The 22,773-nt window shown below is 37.6% G+C and overlaps 1 protein-coding gene across 7 annotated transcripts in view; it reads left to right on the top strand.

Moving 5' to 3' along the window:
• The window catches only part of Rufy1 (RUN and FYVE domain containing 1), a 58,530-nt gene that overhangs the window by 10,004 nt on the left and 25,753 nt on the right, over positions 1 to 22,773 (top strand). For 5 of the 7 annotated variants that reach the window (XM_046457059.2, XM_046457060.2, XM_058583364.1 and 2 more), the window contains exons 2-7: positions 5,948 to 6,121; positions 7,243 to 7,360; positions 11,952 to 12,053; positions 14,388 to 14,511; positions 19,718 to 19,779; positions 20,877 to 20,942. In XM_046457059.2, coding sequence (XP_046313015.1) covers positions 5,948 to 6,121; positions 7,243 to 7,360; positions 11,952 to 12,053; positions 14,388 to 14,511; positions 19,718 to 19,779; positions 20,877 to 20,942 — 646 coding nt within the window. Of the gene's footprint in view, positions 1 to 2,007; positions 2,347 to 5,687; positions 5,815 to 5,947; positions 6,122 to 7,242; positions 7,361 to 11,951; positions 12,054 to 14,387; positions 14,512 to 19,717; positions 19,780 to 20,876; positions 20,943 to 22,773 lie in introns of those variants that run through there. The other 2 variants (XM_058583363.1, XM_058583362.1) reach the window with 2 other exon arrangements.

Below are 22,773 nucleotides of genomic sequence, written 5' to 3'. Positions count from 1 at the left end.
TTTTTCTAATTCAATCTTTCTTCAGATTTACTCCTTTAGATGACAGGCCTGGACCCTGTAAAATAGTCAAGATTGATATCCCCGATCAGATCATTTGGTAATTCAAAAAGTGTAGAGCTTTGTGATGTTCTGTAAATTGCATTGTGTGTGTGTTTGTTTTTGTTTTGTTTTAACTAGGACATGAACCCAGGGGTGCCCTACCACTATGGTAGGTCTCCAGCACTATTTATTTATTTAAATTTTGAGACAGGGTCTTGCTAAATTGCCTAGGCTGACCTTGAATTTTCAATCCTACTGCCTCAGCCTCTCAAATCCCTGGAATTACAGGTGTGAGCCACTACACACCCACCATTAAACTACTTTTTTTTTTGGGGGGGGGCACCAGGGATTGAACTCAGGGGCCCACTTGAACACTGAGCCACATCTCCATCCCTGTTTTGTATTTTATTTAAAGATAAGGTCTCCCTGAGTTGCTTAGTGCCTTGCTTTTGCTGAGGCTGGCTTTGAACTCCTGATCCTCCTGTCTTGGTCTCCCAAGCTTCTGAGATTACAGGCATGTGCCATCTCGCCCTAACCATTTAAACTACTTTTAAAGGAGTTTAGTTTGGCCAAGATCACAAATCTGGAAAATTTGAATGGCCAAAAGATTGTTCAAGTTCATATTTTTTTTCTTTTGGGGGGGCACTGAAGATTGAACCTGAGATACTGTACCATTGAACTACATTCCCAGCCCTTTTTATTTTCTATTTTGAGACAGGGTTTTGCTGAGTTGCTAAGGGTCTCACTAAATTGCTGAGGCTGACCTCAAACTTGCAATCCTCCTGCCTCAGTGACTCGGATTGCTGGGATTATACCTATGCTCTTAATTTCCATGATCCTCTATACTGAATAGAAATGGAAATTGGTACTGAAAAAACAAGGGATGTGTGAGGTGATTGCAAATACTGCTGTGCAGAAACAGTGGAAAAAGCTACTGCCACCCAGCTCCAACTGCCTGGGACGCTGGTCTTATGTTTTTGTTCATGTGATTTCTTAAAAGACTCCATCTTTGAGAGCTGGGGGTATGGTTCCGCGGTAAAGTGCTTGCCTATCATGCACAAAACCCTGGGTTTAATCCCTAGAACCAGGGCAGTGGGGGGAGAACACTGCAGCTTTTACAGTTGACACATAAAATTCATCATATTTTGAAGTTATTCAGAAAACATTTTCTGCTTTATTGTAAATATTGACCTTTAAAAATAAAGCTGATACAGGTTTCCTTGAGTGAATCAATTGGTATATAAATACCTTAATGATTTGATAAGCACCGTTGTCCCTGTTTTTTTTTTTTTTTTTTTTTTTTTTTTTTTGGTGTAGGGGATTCAACCCAAGAGTGCTTATACACTGAGCCACATCCCTAGCCCTTTATTTATTTATTGAGACTGGGTCTCATTAAGTTGCTTAAGTCCTTGCTAACTTTCTAAAGCTGGCTTTGAAGTTGCCATCCTGCTGTCTCAGCCTTCCAAGTCACTGGGATTGTAGACCTGTACCATCATGCCTGGCTCCATCATCCATTTTCCCACTTATTCCTTGAACTTGAATTTCCATACTACTGCTGCAATAGAATTTTATCTTAATATACCAAGATTTATGATAGGTTGTCCAGCAATATTTGTAAAAAATATTGCTGGATAACTTATCATAAATCTTGGCAAAAATATGTAAATAAGTCAAAATTTTATATATTTTTCTTATAACTAAAGCTTAAGTATATAAAGATTTTTGTCTCCTGGAATGAATTACCATTAAAGCTATTAGTGATGTTTCATTGATAAAAGGAATGTAATTTTTCTAAATTATTATTAAACATGAATAAATTTGTCTTTACATCTCCTAACAAGCTGAATAGTGCTGAATGATGTTGAATGGTGTTGATTTTTTCCTTAGTATGTATGATTGACTTACTGCTAAAATAGGATAGAATTCACCATCAAATTTAGACCTATTTTTTTGTTTTGTTTTTTATAGATGTGATCACTGAGATATCTGCTATACATAAATAAGAAATAGAAATGGAGTTTTGTTATAACAGTATTGCTCATCTTTGAACTCCTTCCAAGCTATATACTACATAGCATTGCTCTAATATCAAAAGTTATTTTTGCTCCTTTCAACAAAGAAAGCAAATAATTGAAAATTACCTGCCTTGCAAAAGTATGCAATCTGGATATATCCAAGAAATATCGCACCAGGCCTGGTGGTGGACACCCATAATCCCAGCGACTTGGGAGGTTGAAGCAAAGGATCACAAGTTCAAGACCAACCTTGGCATAATTTAGCAACACCCTGTCTCAGAAATGAAAAGAGGTATAGTTCAGTGGTAGACCTGGATTCAAAACCCCGAACCACCAAAAAAAAAAAAAAAAAATTCAACTTCTAGCAATATACCAAAAAAAAAAAAAAAAAGCTCTTCTAAGACTTGTCAAATGATAATTAGGCACCATGTTTAACCCAGAATACTCTGGATGGTTGTGGACATGTAAATATTGCTTATTTCATTACACTTTTGCCAATGGAATATATTTTGATGAACAGTTTTTTAGCTTATTGTACCTTAAATCCATTTTCATCGAAAACTTGAAGCTATAGTTTTGGCTCAATTTGTGGAAAATGTCAATCAAGTTAATGGCACATCATAGAGATACATATAGAACTGACTAAAACTTAAATAATAGTCTCCCCTTATGCACAGTTTCACTTTGTGACTTCAGTTACCTGCAATCAACTGTGGTCTGAAAATATTAAATGGAAAATTACAAAACTAGATACTTTATAAATTTTAAATAACTTATTACAGTTTATTATTATAATTATTCTATTTCTTACTGTGCCTGCTTTATACATTAAACTATCATAGGTATGTATGTATAAGAAAAAACATAGTATGTATAGGGTTTGGTACTATTTTTTTTTTTTTTGGAAAGGAAAGGACATTTATTGAACATCTGCTATTGCACTCCATGCATTATTTACATACATAGTTTCATTTAATCCTCATATTACATAAAGATGCACTATTATCCCAGCTTGTTCATGAGAATAGTGAGCTTTTTTTTTTAATTTTTTATTGTTGGCTGTTCAAAATATTACATAGTTCTTGATATATCATATTTCACACTTTGATTCAAGTGGGTTATGAACTCCCATTTTTACCCCATATACAGATTGCAGAATCACATCAGTTACACATCCATTGATTTACATATTGCCATACTAGTGTCTGTTGTGTTCTGCTGCCTTTCCTATCCTCTACTATCCCCCCTCCCCTCCCCTCTTCTCTCTCTGCCCCCTCTACTGACATTCATTTGTCCCCCTTGTATTATTTTTCCCTTTCCCCTCACTTCCTCTTGTATGTACTTTTGTATAACCCTGAGGGTCTCCTTCCATTTCCATGCAATTTCCCTTCTCTCTCCCTTTCCCTCCCACCTCTCATCCCTGTTTAATGTTAATCTTCTTCTCATGCTCTTCGACCCTACTCTGTTCTTAGTTACTCTCCTTATATCAAAGAAGACATTTGGCATTTGTTTTTTAGGGATTGGCTAGCTTCACTTAGCATAATCTGCTCTAATGCCATCCATTTCCCTGTAAATTCTATGATTTTGTCATTTTTTAATGCAGAGTAATACTCCATTGTGTATAAATGCCACATTTTTTTATCCATTCATCTATTGAAGGGCATCTAGGTTGGTTCCACAGTCTTGCTATTGTGAATTGTGCTGCTATGAACATCGATGTAGCAGTGTCCCTGTAGCATGCTCTTTTTAGGTCTTTAGGGAATAGACCGAGAAGGGGAATAGCTGGGTCAAATGGTGGCTCCATTCCCAGCTTTCCAAGAAATCTCCATACTGCTTTGGGTTTGGTACTATTGAGGTTTCAGACATCCTTGGAACATCTTGGATCATATGTCTCACAGATAAGGAGGGACATTGTATTTGTGGGAAGTACATTAAGCAATAAGAGATTGGAAATTCTTCACATTTTTTTGGTGACTTGATTAATCATCAAAGGAGGCTTCACCTCCTTTTAGTATGGGAGATATTCTGCACCTTAGGTCACTGCATAAAGGCAAGTTATGGGATGGGAAATGAATTGTCTTTCTATAAAATGAGAAGGGGAAGAAACTGCCTGTGAAACCTGAGGATATGGAAATTGAGTTCCTTAAAATATCGGGGTATGACCAGTCCTTGGCAAGACTTACCCTATATGTATCTGATATGAAAACTACTAGCTTATAGAACTGGGATTGGTGTCTTTAATTTAAAAGATAAATCTTTACAAACTGTTTCTGTGATAGTTGATGGTTTCTCCCTTCTCTTGAAGAGATTTTACAATTTTTATTTCCTTTTTCATTTCTAATCATCACTTCATTAAAAATTTTTTAAATTTATAAATTTAATAAACAAGGTTCTCTAAAAATTTAAACATAATTATACCACCCATATCCAAATGCTTTGCTTAACCTATGTTTTCCTCTTCACAACCAAGATAAAATGATTATACTGTCTTTCCCAGCAGCTCTCTCCCTATCTTCTTGGGTTTTGCAGATATAGAGTCCCAGATATCACCCTATTTTCTTAAGACCTTCATTAAAGTTCAGTCATAACAGCATCATTTTTTTTAGATTTAAATAGTTTTACTTATAGCTATACAAAAGAGTTTGTGTACATGTGTATACATGTTCTTTTAACTATATGTCCATATTAATGCAGTATCTGGAGTACAGGGCAAACAATTCTGTACAAAAATTAGAAGATGGAACAAGCAATTCACAAAGAAATGCTAGGAGGCAATGAACTTATGAAAAAGGGCTTAACCTCAGTAGTAATCAGCTGCAAACTGAAACAATACCATATCCTCTTCCCCACCCCGCGCGCCTCAGCCAAACTGGGAAAGTGAAAACATTGAATGATGGCATAGGTGCGGTGAAAGGGGTGCTTCGGCCCCCAGGGAGAGCCCCCTTCGCACCTGAGTTTAGTTTTCCTGATGGGGCTCTGAATTTCGGATCTAAATTTTTTATTTCTGGCATGGCAGTTTTCTAGGTTGCGAGAGCATTTGGTAGGCACTTGTCATAGATGTCGGTATGTAGCTGATTTGATTTTGACATTTTAGAAAATATATATTTAGCTGTAGATTGACACTATGTATGTTATGTATGCGGTGCTGAGGATGGAACCCAGTGCCTCACACATGCTAGGCAAGCACACTACCACTGAGCCACAGTCCCAGCTCTGATTCTGACATTTTTTTATCTCCCTCTCCACAAAAATTGTGTTTAAAACTGAGAACTGCCCACTAGTTGTGGAAGAAAGTTCGTTGACAGGAATTTGAGTCAGGAACTGGGGGAAAGAATGCTTCCCTACTGCGACCCAGCCCACACCACCGAACAAAAGAACCCCGGGAGCAGCCTGTGTGGCTTGGAGTCTGCCGGATCCCTGCCGCCATACGGCGCGCATGCGTCGCCCAGTCCCCTTGAGCTGAATTTTTCCAGTAGCAATACTCACAGAACAGTCGCTTTCCCAGCAACACCTCTAGCTTGGGGCAGGGCTTCCTGGAGTTTGCACCCTTTCATTGGTTGGAAATGGAATAAGGAGAGACCAATTGCCGTGAGTCTTGGTAGAGCTGTCGCCCTAGCAACGCGCGGAGCCCCCTGGGAGAGGCTTCTGAAGTAGGAAGCCCTACATTTTTTCTGACCTAAGGCCCTGGCGGTGCAGGTGGGACTCTGGCCTCTAGAAATCAGTGACCCGATGACTGCGAACCCCAGTTACCTGCAACTCGGCACGTTCGCACCCTGAGCATACCGTCTGACTCCCTGCTTTGTTTGTCTTCCCTCCATTATCCAGCCTCAAATCCCCCATTCCTGGAACACACACAGTCCACTCACGAAGCTCTCCCTGCTTGTGCCCCACAGCTTCCAAGGGCCAGATGATGGAGGAGCGTGCCAACTTGATGCACATGATGAAACTCAGCATCAAGGTCTTGCTCCAGTCTGCTCTGAGCCTGGGTCGCAGCCTGGATGCGGACCATGCCCCCTTGCAGCAATTTTTTGTAGTGATGGAACACTGCCTCAAACATGGGCTGAAAGGTGAGCCTGAGGGGGCGTTCGGGAGTGTGGAAATGTGGGTTAGGTGTTTCCTCATCATTTTTCACCAGTGCCCAACATTGTTCTTAGTGAAGGGATAACAGCAGAATACAGAAGAACTTCCTGCCCTCGAGAAGCAGCATTCTTTCTAGAGCAGTGCTGTCTAAAAGAAATGTTCTGTAAGCCACATAGGCATTTTAAAATTTTATGCTAGGCACGTTTAAAAGTAAAAAGAAACAGCTAAAACTAATATCAGTAGTGCATTTTGTTGAACCCTGTAATGTCCACAGTGTTATCATGTTGACACATAATCATTATTTTGAAGCCTTATTAATGTCATATTTTGCATTCTTTATCCTAAGGCTTAAAATAAGTCCATTGTGTATTACACTTATAGCACATCTCAATTCAGTTCCTCAATTTTACTTAGCCATGCTGCAAGTGCTCACTCTGTAGGTAGCATATGTGGCTAGTGATTGCTTTGGACAGCAAAATTCTAGAGGATAAGAAGAGAGTAAATGTTTAAACAGTTACAGAATGCTATAAATTCAAGAAAGTAGAATCAAGGAAGGAAACTTTCAGCTACTGTGGAGAAGTTAAACAGTCCTACAAAGATTTGAGGCAAGAACATTCCTAGCACAGGAGAAAAAAACAACAATACCACCAACAACATGTAGAGCTCCTGAATGTGACCAACCTTGGTTTGAGGAAAACTGATAATTGAAGCATGCTGAGAGGGAAACTGAAATGAGATGAGGTCAGGGAAGTGAGAAGGGGTTGAATAACTTATGCCTTTAGAGGTCATGATAAGGAGTTTGATTTAATTCTATGTGTATTTGGGGGATTTTAAACAAGGAAGAAACATGATCTAACTTGTATTTTTAAAAGAACTTCTAGCTATGTATATTCAAAACAGACTGGAAGAGTGGGAAGGTAATGATATGAAGAGTAAGGAGACCAACAATTATTACAGCAGTTTGGGTTTTAAAAAAAAAAAAAGCAGAAGAAGAAAAAGATTGAATCAGAAGGATTAAGCAGTGAAGCTCTGCAACTTTCTATTACCTTTTGGGAGAAGAAATTTTGCAACCTGTTCTTATGAATAACGCTTTTGTTTTCCCTTTTAGTTAAGAAGAGTTTTATTGGCCAAAATAAATCTTTCTTTGGTCCTTTGGAGCTGGTGGAGAAACTTTGTCCAGAAGCATCAGATATAGCTACTAGTGTCAGAAATCTGCCAGAATTAAAGTGAGTGAGAAATAGTTTTACTAATTTGATATTTAAAAAAAAAAATCTCCCTTCTGTTTACCCATTTCTCAGTTCCTTGCTAATGAAACTTTTTCTAATTTGAAACAAATTATAGCATTAACCACATTCAATTTAGACTTTTAAGCTCTGTTGCTCATTATGTACATGATCTTCAGCAAGATTTACACCTTTCTGAGCCTCAGTTTCCTTTTCTTTAACATGAGGACAGTGATTCCTATTTGCTATGCAAGTCAAATAGGTTATGAAGACATTGTCAACCAAAGAACAGGAGGAAAAGGAATTGTTACTCTCCTAGAATCTATTTTAAATATATTTGAGCAGTTTGAATAATACAATTCAGGCCATATTTTAGATTCCAGGACAAGGGGCATTTGTGAACAGGCTGGGACCAACAGATTATTATGACTAGCTATGCCCTTGGGACTGCTATACATAGGCTTAAGATCAAAAACTAGGCAAAACACACACAAGGCATTGTCATGGAATCTGGCATTTAGAAGGGACCTTAGGGATTTTTACACTGATGTAAAACTTGTCTTTTAAGCCTTTTTTTGACACTTCTGTGGAACCAGCCTATGCCATTTTCAGTAATAATAACAGCTGCCACCCTAAGGATCTGCTACATGCTACATTGTACTGAGGACATTTCACTGTCTAATTCTGCATACCCATCTTCTAGGATAGCTGTTGACATCCCCATTTGCTAGTGTGGAAACTGAGACTTAGAGTGTTTAAGTGACTTGTCCATTGTTCCTTGGCAAGGGAGTGGTGCAGCCAGGAGGATCAGTTGAATTCTAAATCATTTAAGTTCCACTAAACTTCATTGCTGCTGAGCCCTGTGCATTCTTCTTAAGATTGGACTTAAGCCTTCTGTCCCTATCCCTAGTTCAACCTTCTGGCCTATACCACATAAGTTTTAAAGTTTTTGCAGACCCTGCTTTTCAAGTGTTTGTTTGATGACTCTCCCACCATATGTTGGAAATAGAATCCAGGGCCTCACACCCCCCAACCCTAAGGCATTTCTGAAGTCTTATTTTACTTAGAGCATACTCTCACCCAAATTTACCACATCTATTTCCTTGTTAATTCTGTGGTTGTTAAATAAGCCACAAGCTTATGTATGTCCAAAAAAGATATATAACAGTTCCCCACCTTTTAGAAGGAGGAGCCGTGTTGAGGGCTGTTTTATTTCATAAAGAGCTCCAATGTTTTTACTATTTTATTAAATATTAACAAAAGTTCTAAAATTACTACAGTATTTACAAAGTATTATGGCTTATGTTTTTTGTTTTTGTTTTTTAGGGGTGTGGAGGATTGTTTAAGGTAGTTTGAAACTTATAGGATGAATTTTGCATCCTAGGAGGAATCTCTAGTTTAATACCCCTATCCAATTGACATAAAATATCCCCCCACCTTTTTTTTTGTACCAGAGATTAAACCTGGTGGCACTTAACCAATGAGCCACATCCCCAGCCCTTTTTTGTATTTTATTTAAAGACAGGGTGTCACTGAGTTGCTTAGAACCTTGCTAAATTGCTGAGGCTGGCTTTGAACTCACTATCCTGCCTCAGCCTCCCGAGCTGGTGGGAGTACAGGCATGCACCACCACACCTGGCATAAACTATCTTTTATAGCATGACCTAATATCCAAAATTCTTATTTGTTTTCACCATGGTTTAATTATTGAACATAACTATATATGATAAAAACCACTTGCTCATATTGGCATTTAAACCTAGACAAGCCTTTTCTCTTTTATGAAAATTAAAAATAACTTTTTTTTCCTAAGTGCTAATTTTTCATTGAGACATAAAAACAAGGCCAAGAAAAATTAAAATTTCAAAACTTTCACCTTCCTACTAGCTAGGTAAAAACTTTGGGACTGGGGAGTGTAGCTCAGTGATAAGAGCAGGTGTTTAAATGCACAGGGCCCTGGGTTCCATCCCCAACACAACAATAACAAAGATAATAAAAAACAGAAAATGTTATTAATGTCTTGGTCAGTATCCTTCCAGGTCCTTTTAGTGTATAATTAGCCAAATAGATTTTATACTTTTTTGATTGTCCCAACCCTCACATAGCATCATATTGCACTCATTCTTGTGGAGGATAGCTTGGTACTATCCACCAGAATTACAAATACATCTACCCATTGACCCAGCAATTTCATTTCTAGGCATATTATCCTACAGATGTAATGTGAAAATGACACAGAGTCAGACCTGATGGCACACACTGCCTGAGAGACTGAGGCAGGAAGATAACTTGAGCCAAGAAGTGCCAGACCATCTTAGCAACAGAGAAAAAAAAAAAGAGAGAGAGGGGGAGAGATGCATATAGTATATAGAATTATATTTGACAGTAGATTAGAACCAGCTTATTTTTTTTAAAAAAAGCTAGCTGGGCACCGTGGCAAATGCCTATAATCTCAGCAGTTCTAGAGGCTGAGGCAGGAGGAGGATTGAGAGTTCAAAGCCAGTCTCAGCAAATTAACAAGGCCCTAAGCAACTCAGTAAGAACCTATATTTAAATAAAATGTAAAAAAGTGCTGGGGATGTAGCTCAGTAGTTGAGTGTCCCTGGGTTCAATGCCCTGTATCAAAAAAAACAACAACAAAAAAAAAAACTAAGTAAACAATGGTGCAGTCTAATAATAAAACACTAAAGGTATAGAAAATTGAGTTAAATCGTCTGTGTACTAATATGGGAAGATTTTCAAGATGACAGATAGTCAATGAAATAAGCAAGTTGCAGAACAGCTAATTAGTTTTTTTTTTTTTTTAAGGAGGACAATAAGAGTTCGTGTACTTATTTTCATATGCATAAAATGCTGATATAGGTACCCTATAAATATATGTACTTATTATGTCATTTAACGATATTAATTAAAAAGATGTGAATGAATATTTGATATGGAAAGAAGTTAAAAATCAAATGAAAAAAAACTACAAAACTGTATGTACAGTTCAATACTGACCATTTGTTTTAATATATTTTAGTTGTAGGGTGCTGGGGTTGTGGCTCAGTGGTAGAGCACTTGCCTAGTATTTGTGAAGCACTGGTTTCAATCCCCGGCACCACATAAAATATAAGCACAAACAAATAAAGGTATTGTGTCCATCTACAACTAAAAAAATGTTTTAAAAAATTATATATATTAGTTATAAATGGACACAATACCTTTATTATATTTATTTATTTTTATGTGGTGCTCAGAATCGACCTAGTGCCGCGTGAGAGGCAAATGTTCTACCACTGAAGTCAAACCTGGTAGCACACACTACTCAGCCCACAATACTGACTTTTTTTTTTGAGACAGGGTCTCCCTAAATTGCCAAAACTTGTAATCCCTCTGCTTCAGCCTCCAAGTAGTTGTGATTGTAGACATGTGCCACCAAGCCTGGCTCAAAGCCTTTTTTATTGATGAAATTAGATTAACTTTTCTGAGCCTGGCTTCTGAAATGTAGACTGCATTTGACCTTTGTAGCAAGGTCTTTGGGCCTAAGACCTTCCTTTTATGCAGATTATTGATTACCTTCACTACTTTCTTTGATGTTACAAATGCAGTTGCTGTGCTTAGAAACAATCTTTTTTTCTTTAAGTGGTTTTAGATCTACAATAGGAAGGCATTTTTTCTTTTAATTTTTAATGCAGGCCTTTTCCAAGTGCATCTTTGTGCAGTTGGTGACCAGCTGGGAAACAGTGTAAATTACTTAATACTACTGAAAATATATGTTTAAAATTGGGTTAAGCCACCCAGTAATCTCAGCAACTCAGGAGCCTGAAGCAGGAGGATCCAAGGTGGAGGCCAGCTTGCACAGTTTAGTGAGGCTGTAAGCAACTTAACAAGACCCTGTCTCAAAATAAAAAATAAGAGCTGGGGATGTAGCTCAGTGACAAAGTATCCCTGGGTTCAATCCCCAGTGCCAAGGGCTGGTGATATAGCTCAGTTGTAGAGTGCCTGCCTTGCATGCACAAGGCCCTGGGTTCAATCCCCAGCAGCCCACACAAAACAAACAATCCCCAATGCCAAAAAAATAAGCAAAATAAATAAAAATGGTTAAGAAGATAAATTTTATATTGCGTGTATTTTACCACAATTAAAAATAAAACAAAATTGCTCCTTTGAGCCAATGCCTTAGAAAACTTATGAGACATCAGCACTTTAACATGCATGATGATCAGTCTTTTGAAAAAAATTTTTCCTATACAAATCTAACCTAATATTTTCTGGCTTTCCATGAAATTTTATCTTGTTTTATTCTAGAAATTGTATTTTTTTGGCTTTAAGATATTTTCCTTTTATTGAAATATATCATGCCCATGGTATAAAATTTAAATAATACACAAAGGTATTACGCAGTGGGCCTTTTTCTCTGCATGCCCAAATGATGCACATCCCTCCTTCCACCCTAAAGCACCTGTTCACACTGTTCTGTGCATTCAAGAGCGCAATCATGTATATCACTCTGGCTTAACTGAAGATTGGTTTTGGGGGGTTTGGTTTGGTTTGGTTTTTCTGTATGTTGTTATGGTTATGACACAACAGTTTGGTTCTGTTTGAATTCTAGGACAGCTGTGGGAAGAGGCAGAGCTTGGCTTTATCTTGCTCTCATGCAAAAGAAACTGGCAGATTATCTGAAAGTACTTATAGACAATAAACATCTCTTAAGGTATTTCATCATCTATCTTTGCTTATCTTTTGCTTTGTAAATAATTAGAGCATAGTTCTGTAGGTCATTTTGAATTAAAATATGAGTATATAATGTTTTATTGAAATTATCATCTTAAATATTTCTTCTGTGGCATAGTTTTAAAATAGCAATGTTTCTCTTTTGAGCACTGATATCTGAAAGTCATTATGAGTGAATATTCACGTGAAAAATTTTGAATATAATTCTTTAAAAGTACCAATATCTAAGATTTGATAACTGACAAACTATTCCAGTTTCTATGAAATGGTATTTATTACATTGAATGATAACAAGAAAGAAATGAGTTTAAAACTAGATACAGTGGGCAATTTTTTTTTTTTTTTAGTTGTAGATAGATACAATATCTTTATTTTATTTACTTATTTTTTATGTGGTGCTGAGGAACAAACCCAGTGCCTTACACATGCGAGGCAAGCACTCTAACCCCAGCCCACAGTGGGCAATTTTAAAAGTATAAAATCCTGCTTTTTGTAACAGAACACATCTATATTACCTAGTTCAGGATTCCATATCCAGTTTATAAAATTTTATATCTTTTATCATTAGTAAAAACTTAATTTGCCTATCACTGAAATTTATAACTGGCTCATTTTTTATATTTGTATCTATGTAAGTAAGTAGTCATTATAAAAGGAATTTTCTCTAGACTACAAGAATTTACAACTCAGGAATCACTTTGGAGTTAATTCTTTTAGGGAGTGAGATTAAAGTATTTTTTACAGTGTGGTCTAAACCCCAAAATTTTCAGTGTTTTTAAGTCACAGCCTATTATTGAACATCTTTTTATGTGATAAATACTTATTTCAAATATTTCATATACATTGTACTCTGAATATAATTATACTGAGTAAATTGAGCTACAGATTTTGTTCTAATATGCTAATTCTTAAAGACATTAAGTTCTGAATGCACATATGTATATGTACACACACACACACACACACACACACAGAATTGCCTGGGTGCCAGTGGATTTGATAAATTAGTAAATCATTAGTGATAAGAATCAATAGCAAAGGGGATGGAGCCCCACTGTAAATGACTGAGATGACTAGGCGGTAAGGAAGTTTTTACAGCACAGATCGCTCAGTGGGACACAGGAAGAGGAAAGGGTTTTATTCTTGGATGTGGGGAGGCTATGGATTCCTATTTCCTGTTTATCAAGAGCATAAATGTAGAAGTAGTTCATATCATTGCAAATGGGGAACTAATGTAGAGTAGGAGAGGCAGAGTGATGCTCAGGAACGCAGTGTTCAAGAGATAATGAGAAGGACTGGGGTTCAAGATCTGAATGGAGGAATTAGCCTTAAACAGAAAGAGGGAAGAGCCCATCCTAAACCACAGGAAGAGGAAAGGATGGAGAATATATCAGTCAGCTTTCCATCACTATAACAAATACCTAAAATTGGGCACAATGGGGCACACCTGTAATCCCAGCAATTTATGAGCCTGAGGAAGGAGGATCACAAGTTCAGGGCCAGTCTCAGCATTTTTTTTTTAATATTTATTTTTTAGTTATAAGTGGACACAATATATTTATTTTATTTTTATATGGTGCTGAGGATCGAACCTAGGGCCTCACACATGCTAGGTGAGCGCTCTCTTTGAGCCACAACCCCAGCCCCAGTCTCAGCATTTTATCAAGACCCTCAGCAACTTAGCAAAACCCTGTCTTCAAAATAAAAATAATTTTTTTTTTTAAAAAAGGACTAAGGATGTAGCTTAGCAGTAAAGCACTTCTGAGTTCAATTCCCAATCAGAAGGGGGGAAAAAAAAAAACCCTGAGCGAATCATCTTAGAAGAAGTTAATTTTGGCTTATAATTTTTTAGAGGTTTCAACTCTAAAAAAAATCAGTTGACCCTGTTGCTTTGGGTCTCTGGCAAGGCAACAGGAACATGTTGCAGAATAAAAACCACTCACCTCCTGGACAGGAAACAAAAGAGAGAAGAAACCAAGATCCCAATTTTCCCTTCTCGGGCACATCTGTCATGACCTAAAGATCTCTCATTCAGCCCTACCTCTTAAAGGTTCCACCACCTCCCAATAGCATCAATCCTTTACCACACAGATCTTTAGGAGATACTTAATATCCAAATAGTAGCAGAGAAGGAATAGTAGTACTTGACATAGTGGAAATAAATTAAAAGAACTTGCCACCATGTAGCTACTGGCTCCTGGATGAGGTCAGTAGCTAGCCTATCCGCTAACAGTTGAAAAAGCAGAGCAGGTTGTGGTGAAGGAGTCTAAAAGTTATTTCTGAGCATCTCCTTTGTCATGTCAATTTCTTTTAGTGAGTTCTATGAACCTGAGGCATTGATGATGGAGGAAGAAGGGATGGTGATTGTTGGTCTGCTGGTGGGACTCAATGTTCTTGATGCCAATCTCTGCTTAAAAGGAGAAGACTTGGATTCTCAGGTAAAATGGGATTTTGGCTCTAGATGAATGAATTAGCCCTGGAATTTTACATGGAATCTGCAAACATGTACTGAATCTAAAACGGGACAGAGGTCAAAAGCCTTTTGGTGGAAAACTGAGCAAAGTGCTGTGCTGTGGCAGAGAGGAAAGTAGTGGGGAAAGCAACTCACAGAAGGTGATGGACAGAGGCACACCAGAAAGCCTAGTATGTTCTTCATACGGAATAGAGTTTGCTCAGTGAGGTAAAGGTTTTGGAAACTGGCAGGTTATTAGGCCATTAGTGTCACATTAAAGGGTTTAGTTCTTGCCCTTTAAACCTAGGAAAGTGCTGGAGGTTTTTAAGCACTGTACTAAAATGACCAGGCCTGGATTTGAGAAAGATTGATCTAGTAGCCATTCAGGCCATGCATGAGTTAGAAGTGGCCTAGAGTAGACATAGCAAAAACATTGAGAAGACTAATCCAAAAGTTCCAGAAGGTTGGATGAGAAATGGGAAAATAGAGTCAGGTTGATAAAATGGGACACAAATTAGAGTAAGCAGTAAAGTATAAGCCAGATGGAGTGGTATGTGCCTGTACTTTCAGCTGCTGGGGAGGCTTATGCAGGAAGATCACAAGTTCAAGGCCAGCCTCAGCAATTTTTCTTCTTTTTCCTGATTTTGGGGTTTTTTTTTTTTTTTAGAACTTTATAGTTACTTTACTTTATAGTAGTTGGCTTCATCCCAGCAAACATTATGTGCATGGAAATCTATTTTAGTTCATGATTCCCTACCTTTTCCCTCCATTCTTCCTCCCCTCTCCCATCAGCCTCAGCAATTTAGCAGTATCTTCAGCAACTTAGTAAGACCCTGTCTTAAAACAAAATATTTAAAAAGGGCTAGAGATGGGGACTGGGGTTGTGGCTCAGTGGTAGAGCACTTGCCTTGCACATGTGAGGCACTGAGTTTGATTCTCAGCACCACATAAAAATAAATAAACAAAATAAAGATATTTTAAAAGGAGCTGGGGGGCTAGAGATGTAGCATTGTGATTACGTACCCTTGGGTTCAATCCCCAGTACCACGGGAAAAAAAAAACTAAACTAAAGCTTCCCAAATCCCTCTATGTCCACATCAACTTTTGTTGATGTCAGTGTATGCATGGTACTGGGGATCAAACTCAGGGCCTCACATTTTTTTATAACATCTCCCTGCCCATACACACAACTTTTTTTTTTTTTTTCCTTATTGGTTCTGGGGATCGAACCCTGGGCCTGCTCATGTGAGGCATGCACTTTACCAACTGAGCTATATCCCCAGCCCTACATACCTTTTTTTGAAAAATACTTTTTATTGTTTTTACTGTTGAAGTTTTTTCAGTAATAGAAGTATTTTTTTAACATTTATTTTTTAGTTGTAGGTGGACACAATACCTTTATTTTATTTTTATGTGGTGCTAAGGATCGAAACCAGTGCCTCACGCATGCGAGGAGAGCACTCTTTCCTCTGAGCCATAACCCCAGCCCCTAGAAGTATTTTTAAAATGAAACTAAACCACGCATAATGTCATTACTCCAAGGTATATATCTGGTACATGAATAAAAGTGAATACATGAAAAAAATATCCTAAGCACAACATTTTGGTGGTTTTTTGATTTTTTTTTTTTTAATTTTTTTTAGTTGTAGATGGACACAATACCTGTTTTTTTATTTTTTTATTTTTATATAGTGCCAGGGATTGAACCCAGTACCTCACACATGCTAGGCAAGCACTCTACCACTGAGCCACAACCCCAGCACCTATTTTGTTTATTTGTGTGTAGCACCGGGATTAAATCCAGTGCCTCATGCATGCTCTGTAAGTCTCTATCACTAAGCCACAACCCCAGCACTTGGTGTTTTTTTGTTGTTGTTTTTGTTTTTGTTTTTAAATATTTATTTTTTAGGTGTAGATGGACACAACACAATGCCTTTATTTTTTATGTGGTGCTGAGGATCAAACCTAGGTCCCGCCCGTGCTAGGCAAGCGCTCTTCTGCTGAGCCACAATCCCAGCCCACTTGGTGTTTTTTTAATTTGACAATATACATTCCATACCACACTCAATGACAGTAGAGATGTAAAACATTTTAAGGTGGTTGCATGATATTCCATTTTTTAAACATACCATAATTCGTACCATAATTTCACCAATATCTTACTAATTTAGATCATTTCCATGTTATAGCAACAATATTATAAATGTCCTAATATTTCTTTGTACTCTTGTTCATTTACTTAGTTAGGATAAATTTTGGAGTTGTTTTGTTACAGTATCTACTATATTCCACATACTGTAAAATTGACCTCCAGGACCTATCCTCTGGCCTTATATAAGAGAACCCTCTTTCTCTTGCTAACACTGCACATGTTCTCAGTCCTTTTCAGATAGACAGTACATCTCATCTCAAATCTGTATTTTTAAGAAGGAAAGAAGTATCAAGTTTTATTTGAACTGTTATGACTACCTATTCATGTCCTTTGCCCAATTTTCTGTTTTCCATTTTTTGTTGTTTCATATCTTTTTTAATAGGGTTAGGACATTGACCCTTTTTTGAAATTTTTGTTTTTAATTAATTGGGGTTTTTTGTTTGTTTCTCAAAGCTGTTTGCCATATAGAAAGTTGTCATTGTTGTTGTTGTTGTTGTTGTTATTGTTTGTAGTACTGGGAATTGAACCACTGAGCTACATTCTCAGCCCTTTTTTGTGTTTGTGTTTTGATTGTTTGTGTGGTTATGTTACCCAGGATGGCCTGGAACTTGTAATCCTCCTACCTTAGCCTCCTAGGTTGCTAGGACTACAAAGGTGCATCACTCTGCCCAGCTGGAAATCATGTCATTCAGATCTTTTTTTTTTTTTTTTTTTTTTAGTTGTAGATGGACACAATATCTTTATTTTATTTATTTTTATATGGTTCTGAGGATCAAATCCAGGGCCTCACACGTGCTAGGTGAGCAATCTACCGCTGAGCCACAACCCCAGCCCTCATTCAGATCTTTTAGACTAGAGTTGTATGACAACTTTCTGTTGCAGCTTTTTAAAATCTCATTGTCCTCATCTATAATACTGTGCACTTGTTAAATATTGATCACACTTGGTACAGATTGAACTTTGAGAATAGGGCTTTGTTTTCTAATCCATTAATTTCTATTTTTACTATTAATTAGTTCTTTCTCATTCTATCATTGTATTTTCCAGCTGATTTATATATGTTTTTATGATTTCATTTTTTATTACAAAAGAAATCCATGCTTGCTGAAAAAAACTTGGGCAGTATATAAGAATATAGAGTAAAAAGTGAAGTTTGAATCCCCTTCTCTTCCCTCTCAGTCCTCTCTTCTCCACAAGTTGTGGTAAAGATTTGGGGAGAAATCTTTTACAGCCTTTTCTCTTTATTTATGTATCCAAAGGTTTTGTTTTAAATTAAATCTTCTAGTGTTATTGTGTAAGAAATCAACAGACATGAAAACTATCACAGTTACTGTATCTCTCACAGTTAGGGGTTGAATGGGGTCAGGTAGGTGGTTCTTGTTCAAGAGCACATGTGGTACAGTCAGATGGTAGCTGGGGCCAGAATTACCTGGGGCTTGCTCTCTGCTGTGTCTGTCCTCTAACTGAGCAAACTGAAAAGAGCTGGGGATGGAACAGCAAGGGCTTCTTAGGCATTGCTATCTGTGTGTAGTCTTTCCAGGTGGTATCGAGCCTTTTCACTTTTTACATGAAAGCTCAGAATTTCAGTGGCATATATTCTAAGAGAAATAGACAGATAGAAACTGTATTGTCTATTTTAACTGAGCTAAAGGAGTCATACAGCATCATTTCTACTGCATTTTATCAAGACGGGCACTAAGAGCCGGGTGCAGTAGCTCACACTTAGAATCCCAGCAGCTCTGGAGGCTGAGGCACTAAGCAACTCGCAAGATCCTGTCTCTAAATAAAATATTAAAAGGGCTGGGTATGTGAAGTACCCCTGGTTTCAGTCCCCAGTACCAAAAAAAAAAAAAAAAATATATTGGCACTAAAGGCATGTAGGTTTAAGGGATGAAGGTAGAAAAGGTATAGTTGTGTCTTAAATCCATCATACAACTTTGGTTTTAATATAGTGGGGTTACTATTCTGGGGTTAATGATATACATATTATTATTTGGCTTAAAATTGTATCTTGGGACTTTTCCAAATTATCATACATTGATCCACTGATTTTTTGTGATATGGTATAACATGGTTGAATTAAGTGTTTCCTCATAGGTGGAGATTTCAGTTGTACCGAATTTTCCTGTAATTTAAATAGGAATGGCTTCACTTATAAGTGCTTTATTTCTTAACAGAAATATCAAAAGCCTTTGATGTTTAGATGTTTAAGGGGTCTTAGTCTTCTCTAACTCCGAGCACTGGCAGAGAATTTTCCCTGAAATACAGACTAGATAGATCATTTCACCAAAATTTGGGTAAAGAAGGACTCAGAAAGGCTGGGGTTGTAGCTCAGTGGTAGAGTACTTGCCTAGCAAGTGTGAGGCTCTGGATTCAATACTTTGCACCACATAAAAAGTAAATTAATAAAGGGCTGGGGTTGTGGCTCAAGTGGTAGAGCGCTCGCCTGGCATGTGTGAGGCTCTGGGTTCGATCCTTAACACCACATAAAAATGGAACAGAGATATTGTATCCACCTAAAACTAAAAAATAAATATTTTTTAAAAGAAATTAATAAAATAAAGGTATTGTGTACATCTACAACTGAAAATGTTAAAAAAAAAAAAAGGACTCAGAAGTGTCAGTTAAAATATCTACTTCTGTCTAGATAGCATTTTCTTTCTCTTTTATAATTACTTTATACCCAAAGAACTTTGTTAAACTTTTTTGGTACTGGGACGCTTAACCACTGAGCCACATCCCCAGCCCTTTTTTAGATTTTATTAAGAAACAGGGTCTCACTGAATTGCTTAGGGCCTCAATAAGTTGCTGCAGCTGGCTTTGAACTCAAGATCTTCCTGCCTGAGCCTCCCGGACTGCTGGGATTACAGGCATGCACCACTATGCCTGGCAGAACTTTGTTAATCTTGATAGATAATGTGATTCTTTAGATATCTAGCTGTGGTGGAATTGAATATCCTGAATTCCAAGAATTATAAGGCTTTATTGAAAATGAGAAATGTTATCATTTATTTAAACTTGTGCATTTTATTTAAATCAGGTTGGAGTGATTGATTTTTCCCTCTACCTTAAGGATGTGCAGGATCTTGATGGTGGCAAAGAGTAAGTACTACATAGTATACTATTTTCTTCATAATTTTAATGAAATTTTGGCAGTAGTAGAATACTACTCTTTTGTTTTCTTTTGGTACAGGGTTTGAATCCAGGGGTGCTTAACCACTGAGCAATATCCCCAGCCCTTTTTATTTTTTATTTTGAGATAGTGTCTTGCTAAGTTGCTTGGGGCCTCACTGTTGCTGAGACTGGCCTTGAACATGAAATCATTTTGCCTCAGCATCCCAAGTCTCTTGGATTACAGGCATGTGCCACCATGCCCAGCCAGAGAACTCTACTCTTGTTTTTGCTTTGAGATTTAGGGAGTTTTTGGTTATTGGTTTTTTTGTTTTGTTTTGTTTTGTGCGGGGGGGTGGGCGTTGCAGTGGCACATGCCTATAATCCCAGTGACTCAGGAGACTGAGGCAGGAGAATCACAGTTCAGGGATGACAACTTAGCAAGACCCTGTCTCAAAATAAAAACATAAGGGGCTGGGGTTGTGGCTCAGTGGTAGAGCACTCGTCTAGCACATGTGAGGCACTGAGTTCGATCCCCAACACCACATAAAAATAAATAAATAAAATAAAAGTATTGTGTCCATGTACAACTAAAACATTTTTTAAAAATAAAATAAATAAAAAATAAGACGGGCTGAGAGTCTAACTCAGTGGTAAACTGTTCCTGGGTTTAATCCCCAGTTCCACCAAGAAAAAATTAGATTTTAGTTTTTGTTTAGTTTCATTAATAACAGATAATATGTTTTCATTTTCACTAAGGAATTAAGCTCTACAGAAGAACAGAGCATGCTTGTGGATTTTCTCCATTTTTACTGCCCCTTTTGCCAAAGACCTGGCCAGTCTGCAGAAGAGGGAGGACATCTTCTGGGTACCTTCTCTAAGGGCACTTGTTCCCCACGCCCCAGATGCTATGTCCCTGGCTAGTGTTGCTCTCTATTTACTCAAGGGCCATGCAGACATTACTCAGCTCTGACTATTGGTTTGCGAAGACATTTGCATTTCTACAAGATGATCAGAAGGTTGGAGGACAGTTACAAACTATTAACCACCAATAAATTTTTTTCCCCTTTGTATGCTTTCTTTATAAGGCATGAAAGAATTACCGATGTCCTTGATCAAAAAAATTATGTGGAAGAACTTAACCGGCACCTGAGGTAGGACTCGCTCCTTTATTCCAGTGGTATTCAATATCTTGTCACTGTTTCTTGGGACTTTTTGAGTTTCTACATGTTTATACTGATTTTTTTTTCCAAACCATGAAAAGGGGTTATAATCATTCATAAAGTGTTCATGTGTACAGACTAGAGTAAAAGGATTTCTTCTTGATAAACAACTTTTGGGGAATATTTGGTTCTTTGTTTTGTGCAGTTATACAGTATGGACAGGTAAACACATTAAACCTTAAATTTTCAGTGTTCACCTATAGCCATGTGGTTGGCAGGCCCTGCCATAGCAAGCCCTGTTACTCATGGGAATCAGCACATAGCCTCCTCCATTCCCCACCCCCAGTGTATTGGACTAGAAGAAGGTTGAAAACCACTGGGCTAGACTTTCAAGATCAATGTGATCACAATCTCAAGAAAATTTCTTGATTTTTTAAAAAATTTTAGCTGAAAGGCTACTGATGTGTTCCAAGAAATACTAGGCCTTAGATATACAATTGGGAGAGGTTCAATGTCAGGGGACACTTGGCCTAAAGTCTTTGGAAGACATATTGTTCTCTCTCTGAACCCCCTTCTAGAAAGTACATTGCATATTAACAGTACTTCCCAGGGGCAGGCCCCCTGACCCCAAACCAATGGAACAGACAAAGAAGTTGGCACGTTCCTCCAAAAGTGCTTCAAGAAACACTGCCTGGAGGCACCCCTTAACTGTTGGCTGGTTTTTGAGAGATCCTTGGTTGATTCCTAATTTGAGAGTTTTTATAAGAGATAGATGTTGAATTTCATCAAATGTGTTTTAGCATCCATTAAGGCAATCATGGTTTATATCCCTTGATCTGTTGATGTTATATATTTTATTACTGGATATCGTCATACTGAACCATTCCTGTATCACATGTAATACTTTTACTGTTCTTTTAACCTGCAATCTGACTTAATTGTTCCTCAGTTTTCTATCTCTGGCATGGCCTCGTGGTTATACAGCTTCACAAAATGAATTAATAAATTTTGCCTTACTTCTGCGCCTGGGATCAATTTCTTAGTCATTTGCCCAAAGCTTATATTTGGTACTGGCTTACCAGCTTTGTTCATCTCGGTTTTTTCTCTTACGGACATTCTTTTTATGGTATTTTCTCCTTGTTGCTATTTTCTGTTACAGTTGGTATAGAATTGGAAATTGAATACTCTTTTAAGACTTTTCCTGAGCCGCTAGAATTGCAGGTGTGTGCCACCATGCCCAGCTCTAAATTACAGGCTCTTGAGCAAGATTCCCTGGGTTCAGATGTCTGCAGCTCTTCATAGATATATGAATTTTAAAAGAATTAGAGAGCTGGGGTTGTGGCTCAGTGGTAGAGCGCTTGCCTGGCATGTATGAGGCACTGGGTTCAATCCTCTGCACCACATAAAAATAAAGGCATTGTGTCCATATGTAACTAAAAAAAAAAAATTAATTGGAAAAAGAAGAAAAAATTAAAAATAAATTAACTGAATTAAGTTAAATTTAAAAAACAAAAAAAGGGGCTCGAGTTGTAGCTCAGTGGTAGAGTGTGCTTAATGTGCCCTAAGCTAAAGGTTCAATCCTCAGTACCAAAAAAAAGGAAGAAGAGCTGGAGATTACAAGCTGGGCTGTAATCCCAGCAGCTCAGGAGATTGAGGCAGGAGAATTTCATGTTCAAAGCCAGCCTCAGCAACTTAACAAGGCCCTAAGCAATTCAGTGAGACTCCATCTCTAAATAAAAATACAAAAAATGGCTGGGGATGCAGCTTAGTGGTTAAGCACCCCTGGGTTCAATCCCCAGTACCAAAAAAGGGGGGGGGGGAA

This window comes from Marmota monax, unplaced genomic scaffold (genome assembly GCF_021218885.2).
Source record: "Marmota monax isolate L192 unplaced genomic scaffold, Marmota_monax_Labrador192_F-V1.1 WCK01_AAM20220418_F8-fsc00263, whole genome shotgun sequence".
Taxonomy (NCBI): Eukaryota; Metazoa; Chordata; class Mammalia; order Rodentia; family Sciuridae; genus Marmota; species Marmota monax.
The sequence above is the reverse complement of the archived record's forward strand: the minus strand, read 5'-3'. Positions and strand labels throughout refer to the sequence as shown.